This window comes from Panthera tigris, chromosome A1 (assembly GCF_018350195.1).
Source record: "Panthera tigris isolate Pti1 chromosome A1, P.tigris_Pti1_mat1.1, whole genome shotgun sequence".
Taxonomy (NCBI): domain Eukaryota; kingdom Metazoa; phylum Chordata; class Mammalia; order Carnivora; family Felidae; genus Panthera; species Panthera tigris.
This window is the reverse complement of record NC_056660.1, coordinates 71,076,907-71,098,249: the sequence shown is the minus strand read 5'-3', so window position 1 is coordinate 71,098,249 and position 21,343 is coordinate 71,076,907. Positions and strand designations below refer to the sequence as shown.

Genomic DNA, 21,343 nt, shown 5'->3' with positions numbered 1-21,343 from the left:
GGTCATGCAGCATCATTTGGGCATTCTCACAGAACATCTTTGTTGATTTTTGCTCTAGCCTTGTATCTGTATCCAACCAATGCTTGTAATTCAACATGGTTTCACAAAAGGATTGTATCTCAATGTGCTCTTTTCCCAAAGAACTTATTGTCATTAAATCTGATATGTGATCTATTAAACTATTTCTTACCCTGTTCAAATAAACCCATTAAACTAAAATCTTTTAGTTTTAGCACTAAGCACAACCCATTTTAGTTTATTTATTTATTTATTTATTTTAGACAGGCTCCAGGCTCCATGCTGTCAGCACAGAGCCCACACGGGTTCAGACCCACAAACTGTGAAATCATGACCTGAGCCGAAGTCAGACACTTACCCAGCTGAGCCACCCTGGCACCCCAAGCACAACCCATTTTAAAGCTTAATCTGCAATATTAACATTTTTTCCATTACTTTCTTTTAAAAATTTTTTTTCACCATTTATTTTTGTACTTTATTAAGTCTAGAGACAATCAGCAAAACAACAAATTAGGCTGATTCATAATGTTTGTCAATTTTTCTATGGTGTAAATACCCTCACCATGGCTGATTGCAATCTGCTTGTGCGACATCGTTGAGTGGGTTAGGAAGACACATGCACAGCAGCATGGCATCATACGTGGCCTTGGAGATGGAAAGAAGTGGACAGACTTGATAGACATTTAGCAGGTAGAATCTTGGTGATTTGCTATATGCCAAGGGTGAAGGCACAGTTTAGGAAATACTGGGCAGGTGGTGGTACCGTCACTATTAGAGGGAGACTTGAGGAGGAGAAAGCAGTGAAAGCATGCTTTCTATCCCAATTGCTAGTGACACAACCAGGTGGAAGCTAGATAAATGGATTTGAAGCTCAGATAAGTAGGGGCTGGAATTGTATGTCTGCAATTGAAAAGTTGGAGGTGGATTAAATCACACAGGGAAAAATTGTGGCATGGAAGGACTGAGACCTGTTACGCCCTCTGGAGATCATTGAGCAGCAGATGAGCAAAGTAAGGAGCCTGGGGGAAAACAGGAGAGCAGCACACCACTATCACCAAAAGAAGTGTGTTTTGAGGAAGAAAGAATTTTGCTGAGAGACCAAGTAAAATGAGAAAAGAGAGTGTCCTTTGGATTTAGTGATTGTGGACGACTATAGGAAATGCAGTTACAGTAGAATGTGGAAACCAGGAAGTCACTGCCAGTTGAAGACTAAAAAGGGGAGGGCAGGGGGGGCGGGGGGGATGGGCAGTTCTTTTAACTTCAGTTATGAAGAGTAGGAGAGGGGGCAGGGTGGCAGCTGGAAGGGCAGGGTAAGGTGGGGGGTGGGGGGCAAGGAAGGCTTGGGACTGATTAAATGCTGATGATACGGATCCAGCCAAGAGGGAGAGATTGATCTCAGGCTGGACTCTGATACTGGGGGTGGAGGTGGAGGTGGAAGTGAGGAATGGGGAGGGCGGAATCCGTGCTTTAAAGATGTGTGTAGGTTTGGGGGTGAAAAAGGCAAAAAGTTTCTTTCTTTTTTTTTTTTTTAACATTTACTTATTATTGAGAGACAGAGAGACACAGAGTGTGAGCAGGGGAGGGGGAGACATAGAATCTGAAGTAGCCTCCAGGCTCTGAGCTGTCAGCACAGAGCCCCACGCAGGGCTTGAACTCACATACTGAGAGATCATGACCTGAGATGAAGTCAGTCGCTTAACCCACTGAGCCACCCAAGCGCCCCAAAAGTTTCTTTTTCTTGAGGCAAGAGGCAAATTAATCTACTGAGATGGGAGTTACTGGAGGGCAGAGTGGCAATCCGGTTGGGAGTTAAAAGTTGAGAACAAAGTGACTACTGGTGAATGGATGGACGACTGAATGTCTCATCTGGCCAGGTGAAGAATCAAGACCTGAGTCCAGAAAGAGGGTCTGTTAAAAATAGGCGGCAGGGCCTTGGAAGGAAGTTCTGGTGAACCTACAAATTGGAAACAACTCCTCCCAGACAGGAAGAAGTCAGGCAGAATGTGGAGACACGCAAATCTGGAACAACTCCTCCCTGCCAGGAAGAGCCCTGACGGTTCTCCTCCAGCTCCCTTTCCTGCAAGGACTCTGCAGTCCCACCGCGGAGCGCCACCCACAGTGCGAGAAGGGCGAGACCCACCGGGAACAAGCTCCCGCGCCCGCGGACTGGAGGAGGCGGCCCCGCCCACGCGGCCCGCCTCCAGGGGCCAGGCTGGGGCCGCCCCTTCCCGCCCCGGCACCGCCCGGCCTCCGCGCCTGGAACTCCGCTTCCTGCTCTCCCGCCGACGCCTTCGGTCGCTGCGCCTCTTTCGCCGCCGTGTAGCGCCTTCTGGCCCGACGTCACCGGCGCTTCCGCCAATGAGCTGAAGAGGAACAAGCTGCGGCGTGAAAGTGACCACAGGAGCAGCCAATGGCCGCGAGGAGAGGGCGGGCCGAGGCGGGAGTGTGAGAGTGAGCGCCCGCACGCGTGGGGGAGCTGCGGGCGGTGCGGGCGGCGCGCGGCGCAGGAAGGGGGGCGCGGCAGGGGGCGGGGGCGCGGCGCGGGCGGCCCCTCCCCCTGCCCAGCTCCGGGCGGGCGCCGAGAGCGGCCGGAGTTTACGCGCCCGGGAGGGAGATGCGGCCGCCGCTCGGGCTCCTTGCAGGTAATGCGTGGGGCGGCCCCTGCAGGGCCGAGTGGCCGAGTGTGCTGCGAGACGAGCATAGTTGGGCGCGGAGCGGACGCGGGGTCCTCGCTGTCGCCGCGCCCCGAGCCCCGCGGGCCGGCCCGGGTCCGGCGGTGGTGCTGTTGGGAGTTGGCTCCAGGACCTGGGCTGCGACCGGGGCCAGAGTCACGGGGGACGCGAGCCCCAAGCGCCCCGGTGTAAGCTGCACATGGGACAATGGGCGCGGCGTGGAGGGTACGCGCTCCTCCTGCCCGCGCCCGGGCTCCTGCGCTCCCTCCGCCCGGGGCCGTGGTCACCGCTGCCACCCCTGCCTGCTCCAACTGCAGGGGCGCTCCGTCGCCCCCGGGGCGTACCAGGCGTCTGCGGTGCGTCCCAGGAGTGGCCACCTGGCCGCGGAGCCCCGCTCCTGGCCGCCAGCTGGCCGTGGCGCCGGCGATGGCTGGGCACAGCCGGGCCTGTTGGCCGCCTGCCCTAGGTTAAAGGCGGCTCCCCTGCAGCGCCGCGAGTGCCAGCTCCTCCGCGCTGGCTGCCGAGCGGAGCGACGGGAGAACCGCGTGCCACCGGCCCGGGCGCCCGGGGCCAACGAGCTGCCACTTCCCCGCGCGGGCTTGGAGTTTAGGGAAGCCGAGCAGGTGGTGCAGCCGCCGCCTCACCTCCTGCGAACTCCGCGGGGCTTCTGGTCGTGTTGATGTTTTGACTGTGAGGTGTGTGTGTGTGTGTGTGTGTGTGTGTGTGTGTGTGTGTGTTTCTTTCTTTCTTTTTTTTTAATCACACACAAAAGGAGGGAGGAGTTAGAAAAGAGATCTAGCCAGCGCGCTGTGAATCATCCCACACAGTTATCTCTGGGAGAGCAGATGGAAGGGGAGAATTCCTTGAGGAACAATTACAGTAACGACTGACTGGATCCCTTCTCTGTCCCCTCGCCCTGCAGGCCTGACCTTGCCTGGCACACCCCAAATCGACGTGGGGTGAAGTGGTGCCGGCTGATTTAGAGGGGGAAATGGCTACAAGCTAGCAAGCTGGAAACTTTCTGAGACAGTGTAACTGTGAATGCCGAACCACACACAGTCCTTCTTGCTGTAGGCAGGCATGGCTCTCGCCTGTTACTGAATTAAAAAGCAGGAAGGTGATCACAAGAGGAAGATACTTTGAGTAGCATTTTTTTCAGCGCTGCATTGTGGGGGGCGGTGGAGATGACAGGCTCCCAAAACTTGAAGCCCCCAAGAGAGGAGCAGCCAGCTAACATCACCAGATGCTGGGTCACAAATGATCGTGTTCTTTAGTCTGATTTCCAGAAGCACTGTCTCATCGCAGCCTGGCAGAGGGCAGCTTGCGTTTGGATGGATTGTTACTGATGAGGTAGAAAGGTCGGCCAGAGGCCAGCAGGCCCTTCCATGCATGTGGAAAAATATTCTGCAGTAGGTAACTGCTGCTCATAGTCCCAGGGCGAATCCTTTAGATTGGTCTCACCATCCCTATTTCCTGCAGTCTGAGGCTGCTATGTCAGTTGTCACTGGGTCCCTAGGGTTCACAGCTCAGTGACATTCCTTTTGGGAGGTGGAGTCCTTGTTTTTTTGACCATTGATGATTTATGAATTTATTTGAACCCCCTGAAAATAGAGGCTTCATATTAGAAGTTTTGAGAAATTGAGAATAAAGAGCCTTGCTTCATTCCAAAATTCAGTTACTTCTAGGGCCAGTTAATTCTGAACAGTATGAAATCAGCACAGGAGTCAGATAGGGATCAGAGCAGCAGTTTTACCACTTGAAAAACTGGCTGTAGCACCACTGGGACTGAGCCTGAGACCTCCGTGAAACTCCCTTCTTTGTACTTCATATGGTGAACTTACCATCCAGCCACACCCCAGAGCCAGGGCTCCCAGGCAGGACACCTGGAGGGGAGAAATGAGACCGTGTACTTGGAGACCTAGCAAGAGAAAAACAGAAAGTGCACCTTCCTATTTCATGGCTTGTGTACAAAAAAAGAGGTGGAGGGGCAGGTCAGCCTGTCTGTACCACCTCACTCAGGGAGGGCTTCTTTAACTTGAGCACCAAGCCTGGCTGGGATCATCAGAACAAAGGCCGCTTTCCTGTTGGAGGAAGGGAGGTTGGAGCAGGGTCACTGTATTAGACTGTGCCATTTATGCAGGACATTCAGACACCGGCCAAGGAGGCAGTGCCCTGGGCCCATCCAAGGAAGGACATCCTTCTGTCAGTTACATTGGGACAGTTGGATGGGCTACTGCTGGTCTCGGTTGGTAAAACCATCTGCAGGAATAAAGAATTGATAGCAACATCTCTGTTCCCAAGACAGGAGATCAGGGATGAAGCCCTGGGAACTAGATTCTCCAAAATGGTAACAAGAATGGGAAGTAATTGTTTCCATACATTCTTCCTTTTAATCCTCTGACAACCTCCCAAAGTTATGCGGTGGTACCCTGTTGTGCCAGTGAGGATTTGAGCCTTAGAAAGACTGAGAAGCTCAAGGTCTCAAAGGTAGTGAGTCCACCTCCGCCTGCCTGGAGAGCCCGCCCTCTTAACCCCAGTGCTGCACTCTGAGAACTTTGCATGGGTTCCTGACACATTGTAGATTTTATGGCATTTGCTTATCTGCAGTATTTTCTGAACCATTCCACTGTATACATTAACCATAATGCCTTAAATTTAAAAAGGGCATTTGGGAGTATTTTCAGGGACAGCAAAGTAGCGGGAACCTTGGAGACTCAGGAGGGAAGCCGCAATAGAAGTCTTGCAATGGTAGGACTTGCTGATGTCCCTGCAGTAGAAGAGGGGGAGATCATTCTGAGATTAACCCAACCATCCTGGTGATGCTTCAGGAGTCCCGGCCTGGCCCACCAGGGCGCTGCAGATGTTTGAGTCCATGGTCTGCCTTCCATATATCTCTGCTATTGCCTGAGTACCAAAAAGATTCATTGTATTCCAAATAATCTGAAATGAAAAATGGGGCAGGACAGCTCATGTAGGAGCACAGATTATGTGTCTTGCTTCCGTGTTCTTCCTATAAGAATTGGAACCTCACGACAACCTTTTGTGAAATAATATTCAGATCTTTGGGCCCATAGCAGGTAACATCAAGAACAGCTCTGTTGTGCATTTAAAACTGTCGCATTTTCCTCCACATTAATTTTCCAAATCCAAGAACACTTTTATTCCCTTCATGTGAAGTCATGCCATCTTTCTAACTACATGGTCTTTATGATTTCTTTTTCACATCGTTTTTGTTTTGCTTTGCTTTTTTAGTAGCAATTTCTTATTTTAAAAAAATTTTTGAAGTTTTTATTTATTTATTTTTGAGAGAGAGACAGAGCAGGGGAGGGGCAGAAAGAGAGGAACAGAGAGAGAATCCCAAGCAAGCTCCACACTGTCAGCGCAGTGCCCAGTGCAGGGCTTGGACCCATGAACCGTGAGATCATGACCTGAGCCAAAACAAAGAGCTGGATGCTTAACCAACTGAGCCCCCTTGGTGCCTCTTTAGCAGCAGTTTCTTTAGCTGAAATGTAGACACAACAGTTGGCCTGCATGGTGACCTATATGGTGTTTGCAGCTATAATTTGGGTTGAACCAATGGTTTACCCTTTCATTGGAAAAGACAAAGGCAGCAGATAGGAGCTGGGATATTTCCCACCAGCACTTGCTAAGAGTGAATTACATTAAGTGGAGAAGCTTGAGGGACCAGCAGTGAGAGATACAAAGTCTTTCCTCTCTGGGTTGTAAATCTGGACCTCTTTTCAGCACCCGGAAAGGGACAGTGTTATCATAGGATGATGTGTCCCATTGACTGTTGGATCTTTTTCCACATTCACTCAGATAAAAGCCAGAGAAAAGATGCCTGTGACCTCAGATGGCCTGACTTCTCATTTGGCTGACTTCTCATTGATTCCATAGTCTGGGGTAGTCCCTTGGAGGCCTAGAGACAAATACATCTAAACTGCCTTCACAATCAAGGGGTTTGGGATTCTCCTCCACCTTCGCCCAAAAGGACTGGGAGCCAGGGCCCTTACTAATGTAGATAATAAACAAAATATTTGTATTTAAAAATTAATACTAATATTAGGATTTAAAAAATAATTCTGTGTCCGTGCTTTTACCCTTCTTAAAGAAAGTGCTTGTAATCATAGTTAACCTCCCCTCAGCAGTCATTAAAGCCAGACAGCAGTTCTCAGCGCCTCAGGTGGCTATCCTGTGTTCTCAGCGCCTCAGGTGGCTATCCTGTGGAATGACAACCACGTTAGGTACAACAGTTATCCCCAGTTTAGATGCAAGGATACTGAGGCCAGAGAGGTTAAGTAGCTTGTCCATAGTTACCCAGGATTGGAACCTGAACACTTTGAGCCAAACATGATTCTGGTCAATCCAAAGAAAGCACCTGTTGGAGGTATAGTGGAGATAGAGACAGATAAAATGTGATTCGCAGGGTAGTTTTGTATTTGGGCAAATTCCAAGGCAGGGGGTTCTCAGGCAGCTGTCACCACTGGAAAGCTCTTACGCTTTGCTGAGTGTCACAGGAAGTAGACTCTGAAAGGACAAGGCCATAGAACTAATAAATGGCAAGGCAGAGAGACCAACTGTTCTGGCTTTAACATTTTTCCTGTTTGAAAGAAAAGTTAAAAAATAAGAGGGTATTTTTAACTTGACTCTTTCACCAACATTGAAGGTCATATTCTTACCTGGGATAGCTTCCCCCTCTTCTCCTTTAGGATTTGGCTCAGCTCTTTCTGGACTAAGATATTGTCCTAGACTGGTCAGTCTACAGTGTTCTCTCCTTCGTCCGTCTGTGTGTGAACCCCTCAGCTGGCCATCGATCATGTGTCCTGCCTGATCATCTGTGTTAAAACTCTTCTCTGCCAGATTTTCTGCTAACTGGCATGAGTGACTGAGTTCTAGAGAGACTAAGCTCTCTCAGAATCAGGACCATGTTTTATACCCTACCACACATGCACGTACCATGTGCTAAGACTTAACAAGGAATATTTACTGATTTCTCTGGATTGGATGAAGCAACATGTAACTTCAAAAAAAAATTTTTTTTAATGTTTTATTTTTTAAAAGAGAGAGAGAGAGAGAGAGAGACAGTGTGTGAGTTGGGGAGGGACAGAGAGAGAGGGAAATACAGAATCCAAAGCAGGTTCCAGGCTCTGAGCTGTTAGCACAGAGCCCAATGCGGGGCTTGATCCCATGAACCGCAAGATCATGACCTGAGCCAAAGTCGGATGCTTAACGAACTGAGCCACTCAGGCACCCTGGTAACTTTTTTTTTTTTTTTTTTAACTTTGGTGTAACTGGTTCAAGGACTATAAAAACAATTTGCCTTATGGGGTTGATAGGTATAGTATTTCCTTAAGTCAGCATGTCTCAAGATAATCCAGTATCAGAAACCCAAGGGTTTGTGTTTCGGTGGTTGCAGTTAGGCCCAGGAGAATTTACATCTGTCCCAGTGACCCTTCTGCCCAGTAGACTCTGAAAACCACATCTTAGTTTGTAATGACCAGATCCTATGCACTCACAGTGTAGGTGACTGTCTAGTTTCTACTCACTGCAGAAACTTTCCTAACTGTGTGTTGATGGATATTTGTGTTGTGTCATTTTTCTCATAGATTTCTAACCAGCATGATGCTAGAGCAAGAGGCTGGCAGCCAGCAGTTTTCAAAATGGCCGAGTTGGACGCTGATTTGGGTCACATCATCCCCTCTTCTGTGCTTGCCCCTTTCTGGGCTAAGTTAGTAGTGGGATTTGTTTCCCTTGTATGTTTCGCACGCAGCTACGATGGAGATTTTGTCTTTGATGACTCTGAAGCTATCATTAACAATAAGGTTTGTATGGTAACCCCTTTTTGGTAAACTTGTGTTAATCATTTGCCTGTTTCTCATTAGTAATCTAAGTTCGTGTTGGATAATTCTCTATTCGACCTTGGTTAAGCATTTGCCTGGGCCCCAATTGTGTTGTAGATTTCCCATCTCTTTTAGGTAGCATCTTTGTGATTTAGGGCCTCTTTTATTGTTATTGTTTATTGTTTACGGTCTCCAGCCCCTGCCTGACCTCAGGCTTTACCCTCACCACATACCCCATCCGAGGCCCCAGTCTACACACACATCAGAGAGACCATTACTCTCAGTTTACAAGGCAAGGAGGGCATTGCAGACTAAGTATTTCAGGTTTTATGACAGATTTCTAGAATCCTAGGCCACAGCTGTTTTCCCCCTCCCCCCACCCCAACATGCACTTGCTGCAGTGATGGACGAGTCTGATCACCTGCCAAGAGGTGCGTCCGTCTGCGTCCGTTCGCAACAGCAGGCAGGAAGTTGGCTTCTTCTTTGTCCTTTGCTGATAGCATCAGGACAGCCTGCTGGCAGGCGCTGGAGAATGAGGAGTGTGCTGTCGGTTGAAGCTGCAGTTTCTGCCCATTTCGTGTTTGGAGACTCAAATTTGCTGAGTTTGCAAAATCCCAGCCAATTTTGCTCTCCAGTGGGTGCTATATCAGTGCAGGGAAAATGCCTGTCTTTCACTAGCTAGAGAGAGGGAGAAAGAAGTAGGTTTGGAGAAAGGAAAGAAAAAGATTCAAGGGAACTAAAAGAAAATCAGACAAGAGCCTTGGAGGCAGGGAGAGCCCAGGAGAAGAAATGCGGAAATGGCACAGATTTGTGACCTCTCAGTTACTCAGCAGTTATTTCGTGCGTGTGTGTCTGCACCAGTGAAGACAGCCCAAAGGAATAGCCTAATCTATTTCTCTCCAGGCGGTGTAGTTGTAGCAACTCGGTAACACTGTTGTTGAAATTTTGAAGTCATGGATTCTCCCAAATGAGCAAAACCTCATTTTCATATTGAAAATGTTGAGAAAAATTCTCTGTGACCAACATGTATGTGTGATGGTGACAGTGAGGTTGGAAGGGGGGGTGACTTTTGTAAGTATTTTATTTGTAACATCTTGTATGTACTGATTTTCTCTATTTTATGATGCAGACTATCAACCAACCTTGGTGTTTAGTTTTTTTTAAATTTTATTTATTTTGAGAGAGAGAGAGAGAGAGAGAGAGAATGTACATGAGCAAGCATGAGTGGGGGAGGGGCGGGGGGGAGGGCAAAGAACCCCAAGCAGGCTCTGCCCTGTCAGCACAGAGCCCAACGCGGAGCTTGAGCTCACAAACCGTGAGATCATGACCTGAGCCAAAATCAAGAGTCAGATGCCAGACCCACTGAGCCACCCTGGTGCCCCGATGTTTGTTTTTAATTCAGGTTCTTCACTTATAAGTTTCCTCAAGTTCACCCAGCAGTTACTGTAGATGTTTGTTTCTTTTTAAACCACGCTTAAAAGAAAAAAGTAGTAGCTCCTAGCAACTACATCACATGGGTGGTTTTATAGCTGCAGGATTGCTTTGCTAACAAGGAAAGGAGAACATGACTTAGTTTTTAAAGCCCGTTCTTCATTTCATTAAGAGTTTCTTCACTCTTCCACTTTTATAAAGTGGAAGATACATAAAGTGTTCGCTTAGATCATTATCTCGAAGGGGGCACCTTGGTGACTTGTCAGTTAAATGTCTGACTTCAGCTCAGGTCATGATCTCATGGTTCGTGAGTTCGAGCCCCACATCGGGCTTTCTGCTGTCAGTGCAGAGCCCACTTTGGATCCTCTGTCTCCTTCTCTGTGCCCCTCCCCCGCTCTTGCTCACGCGCACTCTCTGTCTCAAAAATAAATAAACATTAAAAAATTAAAAAGTAAATAACATTTAAAAATTAAAAAGAAAAAAACCTTACGTGGAAGAACTTTGATGAGCAAGGCAGGGGAAAGCGCAAGCCCTGTTGTATGCGGGATGGCCTGGGACGCGGTTATAATTCTTCCCTCCGTGTGGGGTAAGGCCGATGAAGCCATTTTGTGGCCCTGCTGCACATTGTCTTGGCAGTGTTTTCTAGAGCATCACACTGTGCTCCTTTGTTAACTTGCTAGCCCTCCTTTTTTCCTTTCCTGTTTAATGAAAGGCTCCGCTCTGTTCATTGGCGCTGTGCCCACAGTAATGTGAAACAGGCTGTTCCTGGGTTTTATTGGTGTTAAAGACTGTTTTCCAGATGCTTCCTTGTAGTGTTGAGTTGCCTTTTTTCATTGAGATGATGGTTTTCTTTGAGACAGTGGAGTTAGCAGGAATTTCAGACACACGTCTTTTCCATAAATCATTGTGAAGAGAAATGGACCTTTCTTCCTGCAGCGCGCCCTGCTGTGTGTAGGCTACACCTAATCAAATATTTAGAGCTTTGTTGGTGTTCATTTTCTGCTCAAATGGAGGGAAAGATCCTCCACCCAGCTCCTTCACAAGTGAGCAGGTACTTCTGGGACAGTGCAGAAGAAGATGGGCTTCCAGTTTTGTCACTGAGTAAACCAGACTTGTGGGTAGTTTGCAAGACCTTCATGAAATACCGGACTGACTGTTAGAAGAGGGGTCAGTATGCTCAAGGTCTCTGAAGCCAATACCCAATGAAGTGAAATTCACCCACAAAGTGGATATCAGGTGACCAACTTTGCCTCTGTCGCACATCTTCAAGCCCTTTCCCTTTGATCAGTAAGCACTTAAGTAGTGAGTACTTACTGAAGTCCCCGTGTGCCATGGACACTGCTTGCTTCTTTGTCCCAGCCATGATTTGACACATTTCTGCTTGAGGCTTTCCCCACCTTGGTTGTTAGAAGCTGCAGGGACTGTCCAGGTTGGATGCAGACGTGGGCAGAGGGTCTCTTCTCAGGTGCACCCACCTACTGGAGTCAGGAGCTAATCACACAAGAGGCCGAGGTCTGGAGGCAGCCAGGCAGCCCCCTCTCCCCCACAAAGTGTCTAGCGGTGTGATTTGTGGGCGTGCTTCTGGCTGCAGAGCCCCAAACCTGGGAGCCCCCCTGGGTGTCCGTGAGCCTTGCAGTCTCCTTTAAAGCATTCTTTTTTGTTTATGTTAATCAGTGCTAATCTGGTCACTGCAGGGAAGAGTCTGGACTGATACACTTAGGGGTGCTTAGCATGTCATAATTTCTAGTCCCTAAAATATTCCCGTGTTTGTTATGCTTTGAAGAGAAAATTAGTATTTGCTTTTATTGCTTATTCTGCAATGCCTTGTCTGTCTCTCTTCTTGTCAGACACGGTTTAAACAATCTAGTTCTACATTTAAATGTTTCTTAAAAAGATGCATTTTTCAGGGCACCTGGGTGGTGGCTCAGTTGGTTGAGTGTCTGATTTGGGCTCAGGTCGTGATCTCACAGTTCATGAGTTCAAGCCCCACGTCGGGCTTGCTGCTGTCAACCTGTCAGTGCAGAGCCTGCTTTGGATCCTCTGTCTTCCTCACTCTGCCCCTTCCCTGCTTGTGTGCTCCCCAAAATAAATGAATGTGTATTTTTTAAATATGCATTTTTAAGCGTCTGTAGCACAGGACCAAATTAAATTACCTTAATAGTAAAATAGATGTCGTTTTTTAATAATTAGTGATTTTTATCTTTAAAAATTAGATGGAAGTTGTTTTTTCTTTCATTTTTCTTCCTGTTTAGCTAAGATTCAAAAATAGACAATATATGCTTATCCAGTCAAATTTTAACTGAGATGTTTTAGGAAAATTGCCTTCTGTATTGAGTATGAAAGAAGCATTAGTTTATTCAACATGGATTAAGCACTTTCTGTATACTCCCCACCCACATGATGTGGCCCCGGGGCCTCACCCCCAGTCCAGTGGGGCAGACAGATGGTAGTTAGAGATGATAAACCGCCAGGGTGCCAGGCACTGTGAGGACAGGTGTGAGATGCCCTGAGGCCCATGGAAGGAGAATTGCATCAGCTGAGGAAGGTCATAGCCTGCTGGCCAAACATGAACGGCAGGAGATGCTGGGCTGTGAGGAGCTGAGGGGTAACTGTCTGGTGGACACCTACGTGTGCAAATCCTTGGGGAAGGGTGGCAGCAGGTGCTGTGTGGGGACCGGACAAAGGTCAGAGTCCACGAGATGAGCAGGCAGAGCTCGGCGGGAGCCAGAGCACCCTGGGCTGTGGTACCCACATCAGGACGTCGGCTTTGTCCTGGGGGTGGGGGGAGCCATCTGGGTGTTTTAAGCAAGGTGGAGTGGGTGACCCAATTTGCAGGTTGGAGAGATTAGCCGGGAGAACGTGCTGGAGGGAGGCCTGGCCGTATCCTCGGTGAGAGGTGGCAGCGGCTTGGCTCAGGGCTAATGGAAGAGATGGACCAAAGGGGAATGAGCAGCTCTAAGGAAGAGCTCCTGGTGAGGGCTTAAACACGGGGTGAGAGAGGGTCCTGAATGCCCTCTACTATGTCCCTGCAGGACCTCCGAGCAGAAACGCCCCTTGGGGACCTGTGGCATCATGACTTCTGGGGCAGTAGGCTGAGCAGCAACACCAGCCACAAGTCCTACCGCCCTCTGACCGTCCTGACTTTCAGGTGAGGTATGACAGTGTGGGCTGCGTAGGATGCTGTGCCAGGTTCTGTGTGACAAGGCTCCCGGTGTGGGCGAGTGGAGCCGGTGGATCCTGGGGAAGAACAGACCACTCACTCATATGGGTCTCCGAGGAGTACATGCTAATTCCAGCTGTTAGGGGTAGGTCCCAGCAACGTGGGGAGAACGAGCCTGAGGAACCACGACTCCAGGGCTCGCTCGTCCAGGACAGATCCTAAAAGTGGAAGGATGCAGGGAAGATGAACGTGGCCCCTGTGCGAGGGTGATGTGCAAATTAGCGAAACGTTCCACATTTTGCACGTTTGTTGGAGATTGGACCTTTGCTGGTTACCACTGGAGAAACCATGTGAGTCAAGGCAACACGTGGCATCTAAGGAAATTGTGGGGTTTTTTCCACTGTAAAAATGATAATAACAAGGTAAAAATCTTCCTGCTGTTACCAAGTCAATATGCAAATACAAAATAAAGCTAAAAGCACCCTCCCCCACCTCCCCATCTGCATTGAATAGATGTGTTCACCTCCCCAAAGTTCCCATTCATAGCTGTTTCAGGTGCATTCAGTACTTATGTACAGATCTCTCAGAAGCACAGAAATGATGAATTAGAACTGCTGGTAACTGAAAAGCAGTCAGAAATGTGTTTTGTTGGACGGATGAGAATGTGTTTTGTTGGACAGAAAGCTGGTGGACGAACTACCAAGGAGTACTTTTTGTTTTTTGGATAAGCAAGTTATGTGACTGTCTTCAATCCAGGTCCCTGTGGGGTAGCCAAGAGTAAGGTGTGCTGTGTCATATCATCTTGGGAGGCAATCTTGCCTTTTTGGCCTTAAGAAATTGTCTAGCTTTCCTTCTGCTTTTCCTCTCCACGTGTTTTCTGCCACACTTGTCTGACATGCTCTTATCTGCTCTTTTTCCCCCAGTAGTTAGTTATGTTCTTGCCATTTCTACATCTCCTCCCTTTAACACTGTCACTCACCAGCCTTCTTCCTTCAGATGCTTTGCATTTTATTTTGCACACTTCTGCGCACCTGGTATGAACCCCTTTTGCTCACTACAGGATTAACTACTATTTGTCCGGAGGCTTCTACCCCATGAGTTTCCACGTGGTCAACATCCTCCTGCACGGCGGCATCTCTGTCCTCATGGTGGACGTCTTCTCCGTGCTGTTTGGCGGCCTGCAGTACAGCAGTAGAGGCCGGCGGTTGAACCTGGCCCCCAGATCCTCCCTGTTGGCCGCTCTGCTGTTCGCTGCACATCCGGTACACACTGAGTGTGTAAGTAGTGTCCGTCCGTGGCCTCTGTACTTGTGTCAGGACAAGGAGCCTTTCATACGTTGGCTCATTCCCTAAAGTAGGCTGCCCTTGAATGGTCTTATTGCTGTAGAAAGTATATGGTGCTAAACGCTGCCAGATGCTTGAAATGACTCTGTAGGTCCGACAGGTCTTTCTCTCTTAGGAAAGATGCAGAGTCCCAGGTGGGCAAAGACTTCGTAATCATGGTGTGATCTTTGGTGATACTTTCTGTTTCCTCTATATGACTACACTGTAAAGGGTAAATGTTGAATATGTAGGTGTTGAATATTGAAATATTGAATAGACACCTGGTTTGGGGGTCTGAAGGTCAGAAGCTAAGAACTCGTCTTCAGCAAAGGGTCAGACGCAGTTTTCCTGTCTTCACCGAGAACTGTCTCATTTTCAAAATACTTTTTTGTGCTTAATGTAATTGTAACGGAACTGCTGGGAGAGTGGATGGGCCACTTTACAGCAGAGGAATGGCCTGGGAAGACAAATAACACATCTTCCTCAGGTCCATCACATAGCTGGCAGATGTCGGGGTGGAACTTGAAACCTGGTGTCGCAGGCTCACACTGAGGGCATGAGGGCACACTTGGAGTTGTGCTGGAAATCTCTGCTGGGATTGGTCAGGAGCTTTCCTCACCTGCTTTGCACCCCCCTCCACCCCCCACTCTTCACTACCTGGATTATTCTCCCACTGAAGGGCTTGGCCCAGGTGACGGGGCAGCTCCTAACAGGGCCGTAACCTGCTGTCCTGTGGGCCACACCTGTATTCCGTGGAGCTGCTGCTGGATATATTCGGTACAAACTGTGTTGGGATTTACCCAGATGTATGGGGATTTTAGGAGCCACCCTACCCCTGCCCACCACAGATCCCTTTGAAAATAAAAATCTGCATGTGTGCTTGAGGTAAAAGGTTTGATTTTAGCCATTCATTCTGTGTAATGAAGTACCTGCGTGTAAAATACTACATGTTCCTTATTACTTCTCTGCAATAGATTTCTACATTTCGTGTGTATTTAAACCCCCACACTTAACTGAATACATTGAGCGTCTTGAAGTGAGTTTCAAAATATTGAGCAGAATTTAGTGTTCTGCTTTTGTTAAACTCTTTGTTCTTTGGTATTAAGAGGATTGTAGAGTTGTTATCACAACCTTCTAGTATCTTATTACTTCATAGCTTTTTTTAAAAAAATTATCATAATGTTTTACTTCAGCAAATTCGGAGGACTGACAATCTGGAAACTGTGGTAAAAGATTCGTTATCATCTATTTATATATAACGGTAACCAAATTAGAATTTGCTTCCATGTGATTTCTCCTTATGGCTTAAGTGTTTGTTGGGACCCAGAAATAGTGTACGGGTTGGTCAGAAAAAAGGGAATTTCTGGCAGAAGTACTGATTTACAGTTTTGGTCCTCATTTAATTTAGTGTGATCTTAAAGCAAAATAAATATTTGAGTTATTAACCAAAGAAACTTTTCTAAAATTCTGATTTTAAATATTGAGAAGTTAGTTTATAGAAAATTTTGAAATGCCAGCAAGTGTAACTGGATGTACACACACACACACACACACACACACCCCAGTAAATGTAATCTGGGAACATATTAACCCTAAAATTATGCATTTGAAGTATTTAAAAAGAAGCCAAGGGAAATCTAGCTATAGGAGAGTAGGGAATTTTTGAGAAAAATCTCTTCATCTCCCCCACCCCTCCATTCCATCAAAGTCATTCAAACTCAAACTGCAAGAAAAAATTATGGATCATTAAAAATTAGCATTCTTTTTTTTTTTTTTTTAGGTAATGTTTATTTATTTATTCTGAAAGAGAGAGCAGGAGAGGGATAGAGAGAGAGGAAGACAGAGAATCCCAAGCAGGCTCCACGCTCACTCAGGATGGAGCCTGACACAGAACTGGATCTCACAACCATGAGATCATAACCTGAGTGAAATCAAGAGTCAGATGCTTAACTGACTGAGCCACCCACACACCCCCAAAATTAGCATTCTTAAAACAGACTATTTGTATGTTCATCTTTCATTGTCGTGGCCAATAGTATTCAGTTTCCTCCTATCTACACCCACCCATTATCCCCCACTCTCCATTTAACACAGCTATAAAAATAAGCAAAAAGCAGGGCCCAAGGAGCTAGGTGGAAAGAGAGCCTGTCGAAGCCCCCAGGCCAGTGCTGGGGAAGTAGCCCTGGGCTTCGGGCTCCAGGCTGGGCCAGGGTCCCGCATGACTGTCCTTGGCACAGCGCCCCCCAGCTGAACAGTGATCTAGGATGAGGACTCGGGGGTGGGAGTCATTGTGCTTCTCTTTTCATTTACTAAGGGAAAGCAACAGCAATGTGGCCCCTCCAGGTTTTAGTAATATAAATTTCTTTGTGTTAACATTTATGTGTTTTGTGCCTTCTTGATATTAACTTTGAGGATGTTTTTGTCCACTGCAAATAAGAACCTAAATTTCCCGGTCTTCTAGGGTGACCAGCCATCCAGTTTGCCCCATATTCAGGGAGTTCTGCGGCCTGGGACTTTCCATTCTGAAACTGGGACCGTCCCAGGCAAACCAGGATGAGTTGGTCACCCTATAGTCTTCCCACCTATTGCTCCCCAACTGGTAATGAAATAATTGTAATTAGTGGTATTTGCTCCTCAACTAATACTGAATGCCTCTCGTTTTCCAATATGCCACCCCAAATCACTCCAGGGTGTTCGTAGGTGTATAAGGCCTCCGACAGACCAGTCATCAGGGGAGGGTTGCTCTTGTCTGTGGCCATCAGGATGGAGGCCCAGGGGACACCAGTGCCACCATAGATTTTCCTTTTCCTCAGAGCATTGGTAAGGATTTCAAGTTGCCTGAATTTGGTATCAAAGAGGGAAGCTCAGGCCTCCTTAGGAATTCTGTCCATGTATGAAGCCAAAGTTTAATACTGAAGGAATTAGGTGGGGAAGCATTCCCCCTTTCCCTTCCTCTAATTCCTTCTTACCATCCCTATGCAAATACACCACCTGCTCTATGGATTTGAGGGAATTGCAATGATTTCTCTAGAAAACGCTGATGTGAGTGTTCCAGGTTATCTCTGAAGAGGTGGAAAATTTTCCCTTCCTCATTTCTAGGTTCTTTGGCTGGCCTAATAATTAGATTGACATAAGACAGATCAACAGGAGAAAAACAAATTTAATTTCTGGAGCCCCATAAAAGTATGAGATTCAAAGAAGTGACCAAAGCAGGAACCTTTTCTAAATTTGTGAAGAATTGGTAAGACAAAGGGATGTGGGATTGGGGTAGTGAATTAGTGAAGAAGTAACAGGGGCTGTTTACATAGATTTTTCCAGCCCTAAATTCCCTACTTCTGGTGATAGGGATACCTTCTACACTCCTGATAGAAGGAGGCTACTTTTCACAGGGGAGATTTATTTCCTGCTTTCAGTGGGATAAAGGATGGTCAGATCGTCCATCTAGTATTTGCTGTTTCTCAAGTACCTTTAATTCAAGATAATCAATATGCCGAAGTGGCATATCTAAGGTGGAAGAGTCTGTTCCCTTTCCTTTGTAAGAAAAAAAAAATAGCCTTTGTAAAGACTTTTGCCTGAAAATACATACCACAGATAACAGGGAAGGAAAATAATATCTTTCCATACTGTTGTCAATTCCCCAAACAATTGGACACAGTGCATCCCTCCTTGGATAGCCTTAAATTTTTTTCCTGTGAAGTCTCTCTTTAATTATAATGTCAAAAATTCTTTGTAAGGACTAAAAACTCTTTTGCTTTAAAACACCAGCCATTCTTTTTAAAATGTGTTTTTATTTATGTCAGACAATGTCATGTACATACATTGCTTAAAGACTTGGGAGTATTTTCACCAGTTACCCAACGAATGTTTATTTTCTAAATAGATTTGTGTAATGGGATGCCTGGATAGTTTAGTCAGTTAAGAGTCTGACTCCTGATTTTGGCTCAAGTCACGATCTCTCTGTTCATGAGATTGAGCCCCGCATCTGACTCAGCACTGACAGTGCAGGGCCTGCTTGGGATTCTCTTTCTCTCCCCCTCTCTCTGCCCCTCCTCTGCTCATATGCTCACTCACTCTCTCTCTCTCTCTTTCTCAAAAATAAATAAAACTTTAAAAACATTTTTTAAGTTTATATAGGTTTAAAAGTTCATTTTAGTGTAGGTCTTTAAATGTACCTTAGCTACCTAGATAATAAGTAGTTTAGGCTGGTTGTTTTCACCCCATCCCTGGTATTTATAGGAACACTACCCTTCCCTCATTCATTTGAAGAAACTTTGTTCTCTGACCCCTCACAACCCCATTCCCTGCTTCCCCTGAGTCCCTTGCCTTAGGGACCACTTTGGATAAGCTTCTCTGCATTGGTTTGGATAACTTTCTGTTCCGTAAGGGTTTGGGATTCAGGGCCATCCTCAGCCCCTGTAGGTAGTCTCAGAAGGAAGATGCCCCTCCTTTCCCTGTCATTGTCCTGGGGGGTGGGGGTGGTCCCCTGCTCTCTTTGTCACCACAGTGCTATGGAGCCAAAACCTGCCTCACCCTGGGCTCCTATGCCCTTTGTTTCTTTCTGCTCCCCATGCTTCTGGAAGCACACATCAAGAGTCATGCAGGGAGCTAACCGTGAGCAGCATCTACTGTGTGCCAGCTCTGTTTGGTTTACCTGCATCCCTGATTTTACTGTGTCCCTGATTGAGTGAGTTGCAGGCTGGAGTATTCAAGAACTCTCATTGCGTACTCACTTCGTTCCTGAAGTTAATTGTACTGTTCAACCCTCCGGCATATTGGCATACTTGTTCCAGATCCATTGAAGCTTTGTTTGTCCTTAGCTTCCTTCTTGGGAGGTGTTTTTCACGTGGGTGGCATTCACAGGTTGGATTCCTCAGCCCCTTCATCCTAGTGATTGCGTGACTCCTTGGGATGCCACACGCACTGCCCTTAGGAGTTAACAATCAGCATGGAAAATCACCCTCAGAGTTTCCTATCTAGCAGGGTAGCATGGGAATGCTGCTAAAATAGCCATCTCTTGTCCACACACTTGGGAATCGAGTGTAATTGTAGTCATTTTCATATTCTTTGTATAGCCTCTTCTCTCCATTTATAGCATAGTCTTTGTTCTGTCCCACATAATCATAGTATCTGTCCTTTAAGAAAAGATAAACTTACCAGCTATTGGGGTGACACCTAGAGAATCCAGAGAATTTGGTACGTGTCATATCCAGGTGCTAGTTCGTTAGCAGAGCGTGCCACATTAACTAGACCCACACTCCTGAGTGGAGTTGTGTGTCTTTCTCTGCCAGGAGAACAATTACTGGATGTGACATGAGACATGAATTTCACATTTGCTTTGTTATCACTAAGGTAAAGAAGGGAAGGGCAGTCATGAGAGAAAGAGATGGTTGACATTTTATTCTGTTTTCATCTTATTTCTCAATCCCTTTTGAAGCATTCTGCTTTCCGGGTTAACCCAAGTTTTGGTCTCGAAGGGAGGAAGAGGAGCAGAGGTAGCACTGAACCACTGTTCCTGTGCTTTCTCTATTTGCCCAGTGACCTGCAACATTAATTTCCCAGCTTTCCTTCATGTTTCCAATCAAATTTTCTTTAGTAAATATTATGCCCTTTGGGCTGATAACATTTTCCAATTATAAATCCACTTTGGGGATATCAGCGGCACAGGCCTCTGAGCTCTAGGGTGCGGTGTGCTGTGACAGAGCTCTCATGGCCCACATGCATCGCCGACTGTGTCCTGCTCCCAGAACGGCCATCAGCACGACCCTGCCAGTCCCGCTCTCTTGGGAGCAGCTAGCTCAAGTCCTAGACCAAAGAGGGAAAAGAAAAACCAATCATAAGATAAGACCACAGGGCTGCTGTGTAGTCAGCACAGATTATTTTAATAGATGGAAGAATCTAGTAAGGTTTTTGCCTTTCGTTTCTAAGAAATTTTTTATACATTTAGGATTTAAAAAAAAATTTTTTTTTTTACCTAAATCTATTTTTCTTCTCCTTCTTTTAAGGTTGCTGGTGTTGTCGGCCGTGCAGACCTCCTGGGTGCCCTGTTCTTTCTGTTATCTTTCCTTGGCTACTGTAAAGCATTTAGAGAAAGTAAGCATGATATTTGCCTTCTTATGTTTAAGATGGGAAATTAATCCATTTATATAATTTTATCACTTCACGAGGATGTGGGTCAAAAAGTCTCTCTTTAGATATGTGTTTACTCCATTGCTTTTTTAATAATACAAACTTCATACATTAGCGTTCGCATGGGGCCATTCTATTGAGTGGTGAAACCAAGAGCTTCTGCTCTTACTAACACAGTCGTGGTTGATTTTTGTAATTTTATTGACAGTAAAATTGTAGGGGAAGCACTTTTGTTTATTCTTTATGAAAACCTCTCAGTGGAAAAAAAGAAAACAAAAATACTGGAACAGATGACTAGCTGTGGATAGGTACCTGGATTATGAAATTCTTGCTTTAATCATTGGAGTGTTATTAGTACTTACAAAGAAAGTCATTGTTGCTGGAATTGAAATGACTCATTGGGTATGTGTGTCGGGGTGGGGGCATGGAGGAATGTCTTGGGACAGCATAGCAGGTGCACTTACTGAGACGCAGAGAATCCCTGTATGGCTCTGCTCATTAGATGGACTCCAGTCATCCCCAAGTCAAGTCATACCTTCCAGGTTGCTCGATCGTAGACATTGGGTGTGATGAACTTGGCTTATGTAGTAGTCATACCTGCCAGCTCCAGCAACAGTACATGTCCAGTTTCTGTATCTGAAGAAGTTAGAAGTTTATGGACTGTAGAACTCTCCTTATGTGTCACAATCAATGATTTATATCGGGGGTTGGGGTGAAGGGAAAAGAGGGAAGGCTCCAAGGATGATTTCCTCTGGAATATCCTCAGTGCCTTGG

The 21,343-nt window shown here is 46.6% G+C and overlaps 1 protein-coding gene, 1 long non-coding RNA gene and 1 pseudogene across 4 annotated transcripts in view; 2 read left to right on the top strand and 1 right to left on the bottom strand.

Annotated features, from left to right (window-relative positions):
• Positions 1 to 2,312: 2,312 nt before the first annotated feature.
• TMTC4 (transmembrane O-mannosyltransferase targeting cadherins 4) overlaps positions 2,313 to 21,343 on the top strand; it is a 64,599-nt gene continuing 45,568 nt past the window's right edge. For 2 of the 3 annotated variants that reach the window (XM_042979764.1, XM_042979759.1), the window contains exons 1-5: positions 2,589 to 2,660; positions 8,297 to 8,512; positions 12,994 to 13,109; positions 14,182 to 14,398; positions 20,446 to 20,533. In XM_042979764.1, the coding sequence (XP_042835698.1) occupies positions 8,351 to 8,512; positions 12,994 to 13,109; positions 14,182 to 14,398; positions 20,446 to 20,533 (583 nt within the window). In that variant the 5' untranslated portion in view covers positions 2,589 to 2,660; positions 8,297 to 8,350. Of the gene's footprint in view, positions 2,470 to 2,588; positions 2,661 to 8,296; positions 8,513 to 12,993; positions 13,110 to 14,181; positions 14,399 to 20,445; positions 20,534 to 21,343 lie in introns of those variants that run through there. The other variant, XM_042979763.1, reaches the window with a different exon arrangement.
• On the top strand, positions 13,326 to 13,422 carry LOC122232249 (annotated as a pseudogene).
• Positions 19,820 to 21,204, bottom strand: LOC122237032. Its single transcript, XR_006215231.1, has 3 exons — positions 21,034 to 21,204; positions 20,415 to 20,513; positions 19,820 to 20,245 (listed from the first exon to the last, which is right to left on the bottom strand). It is a non-coding gene; the product is annotated as an uncharacterized LOC122237032 (long non-coding RNA).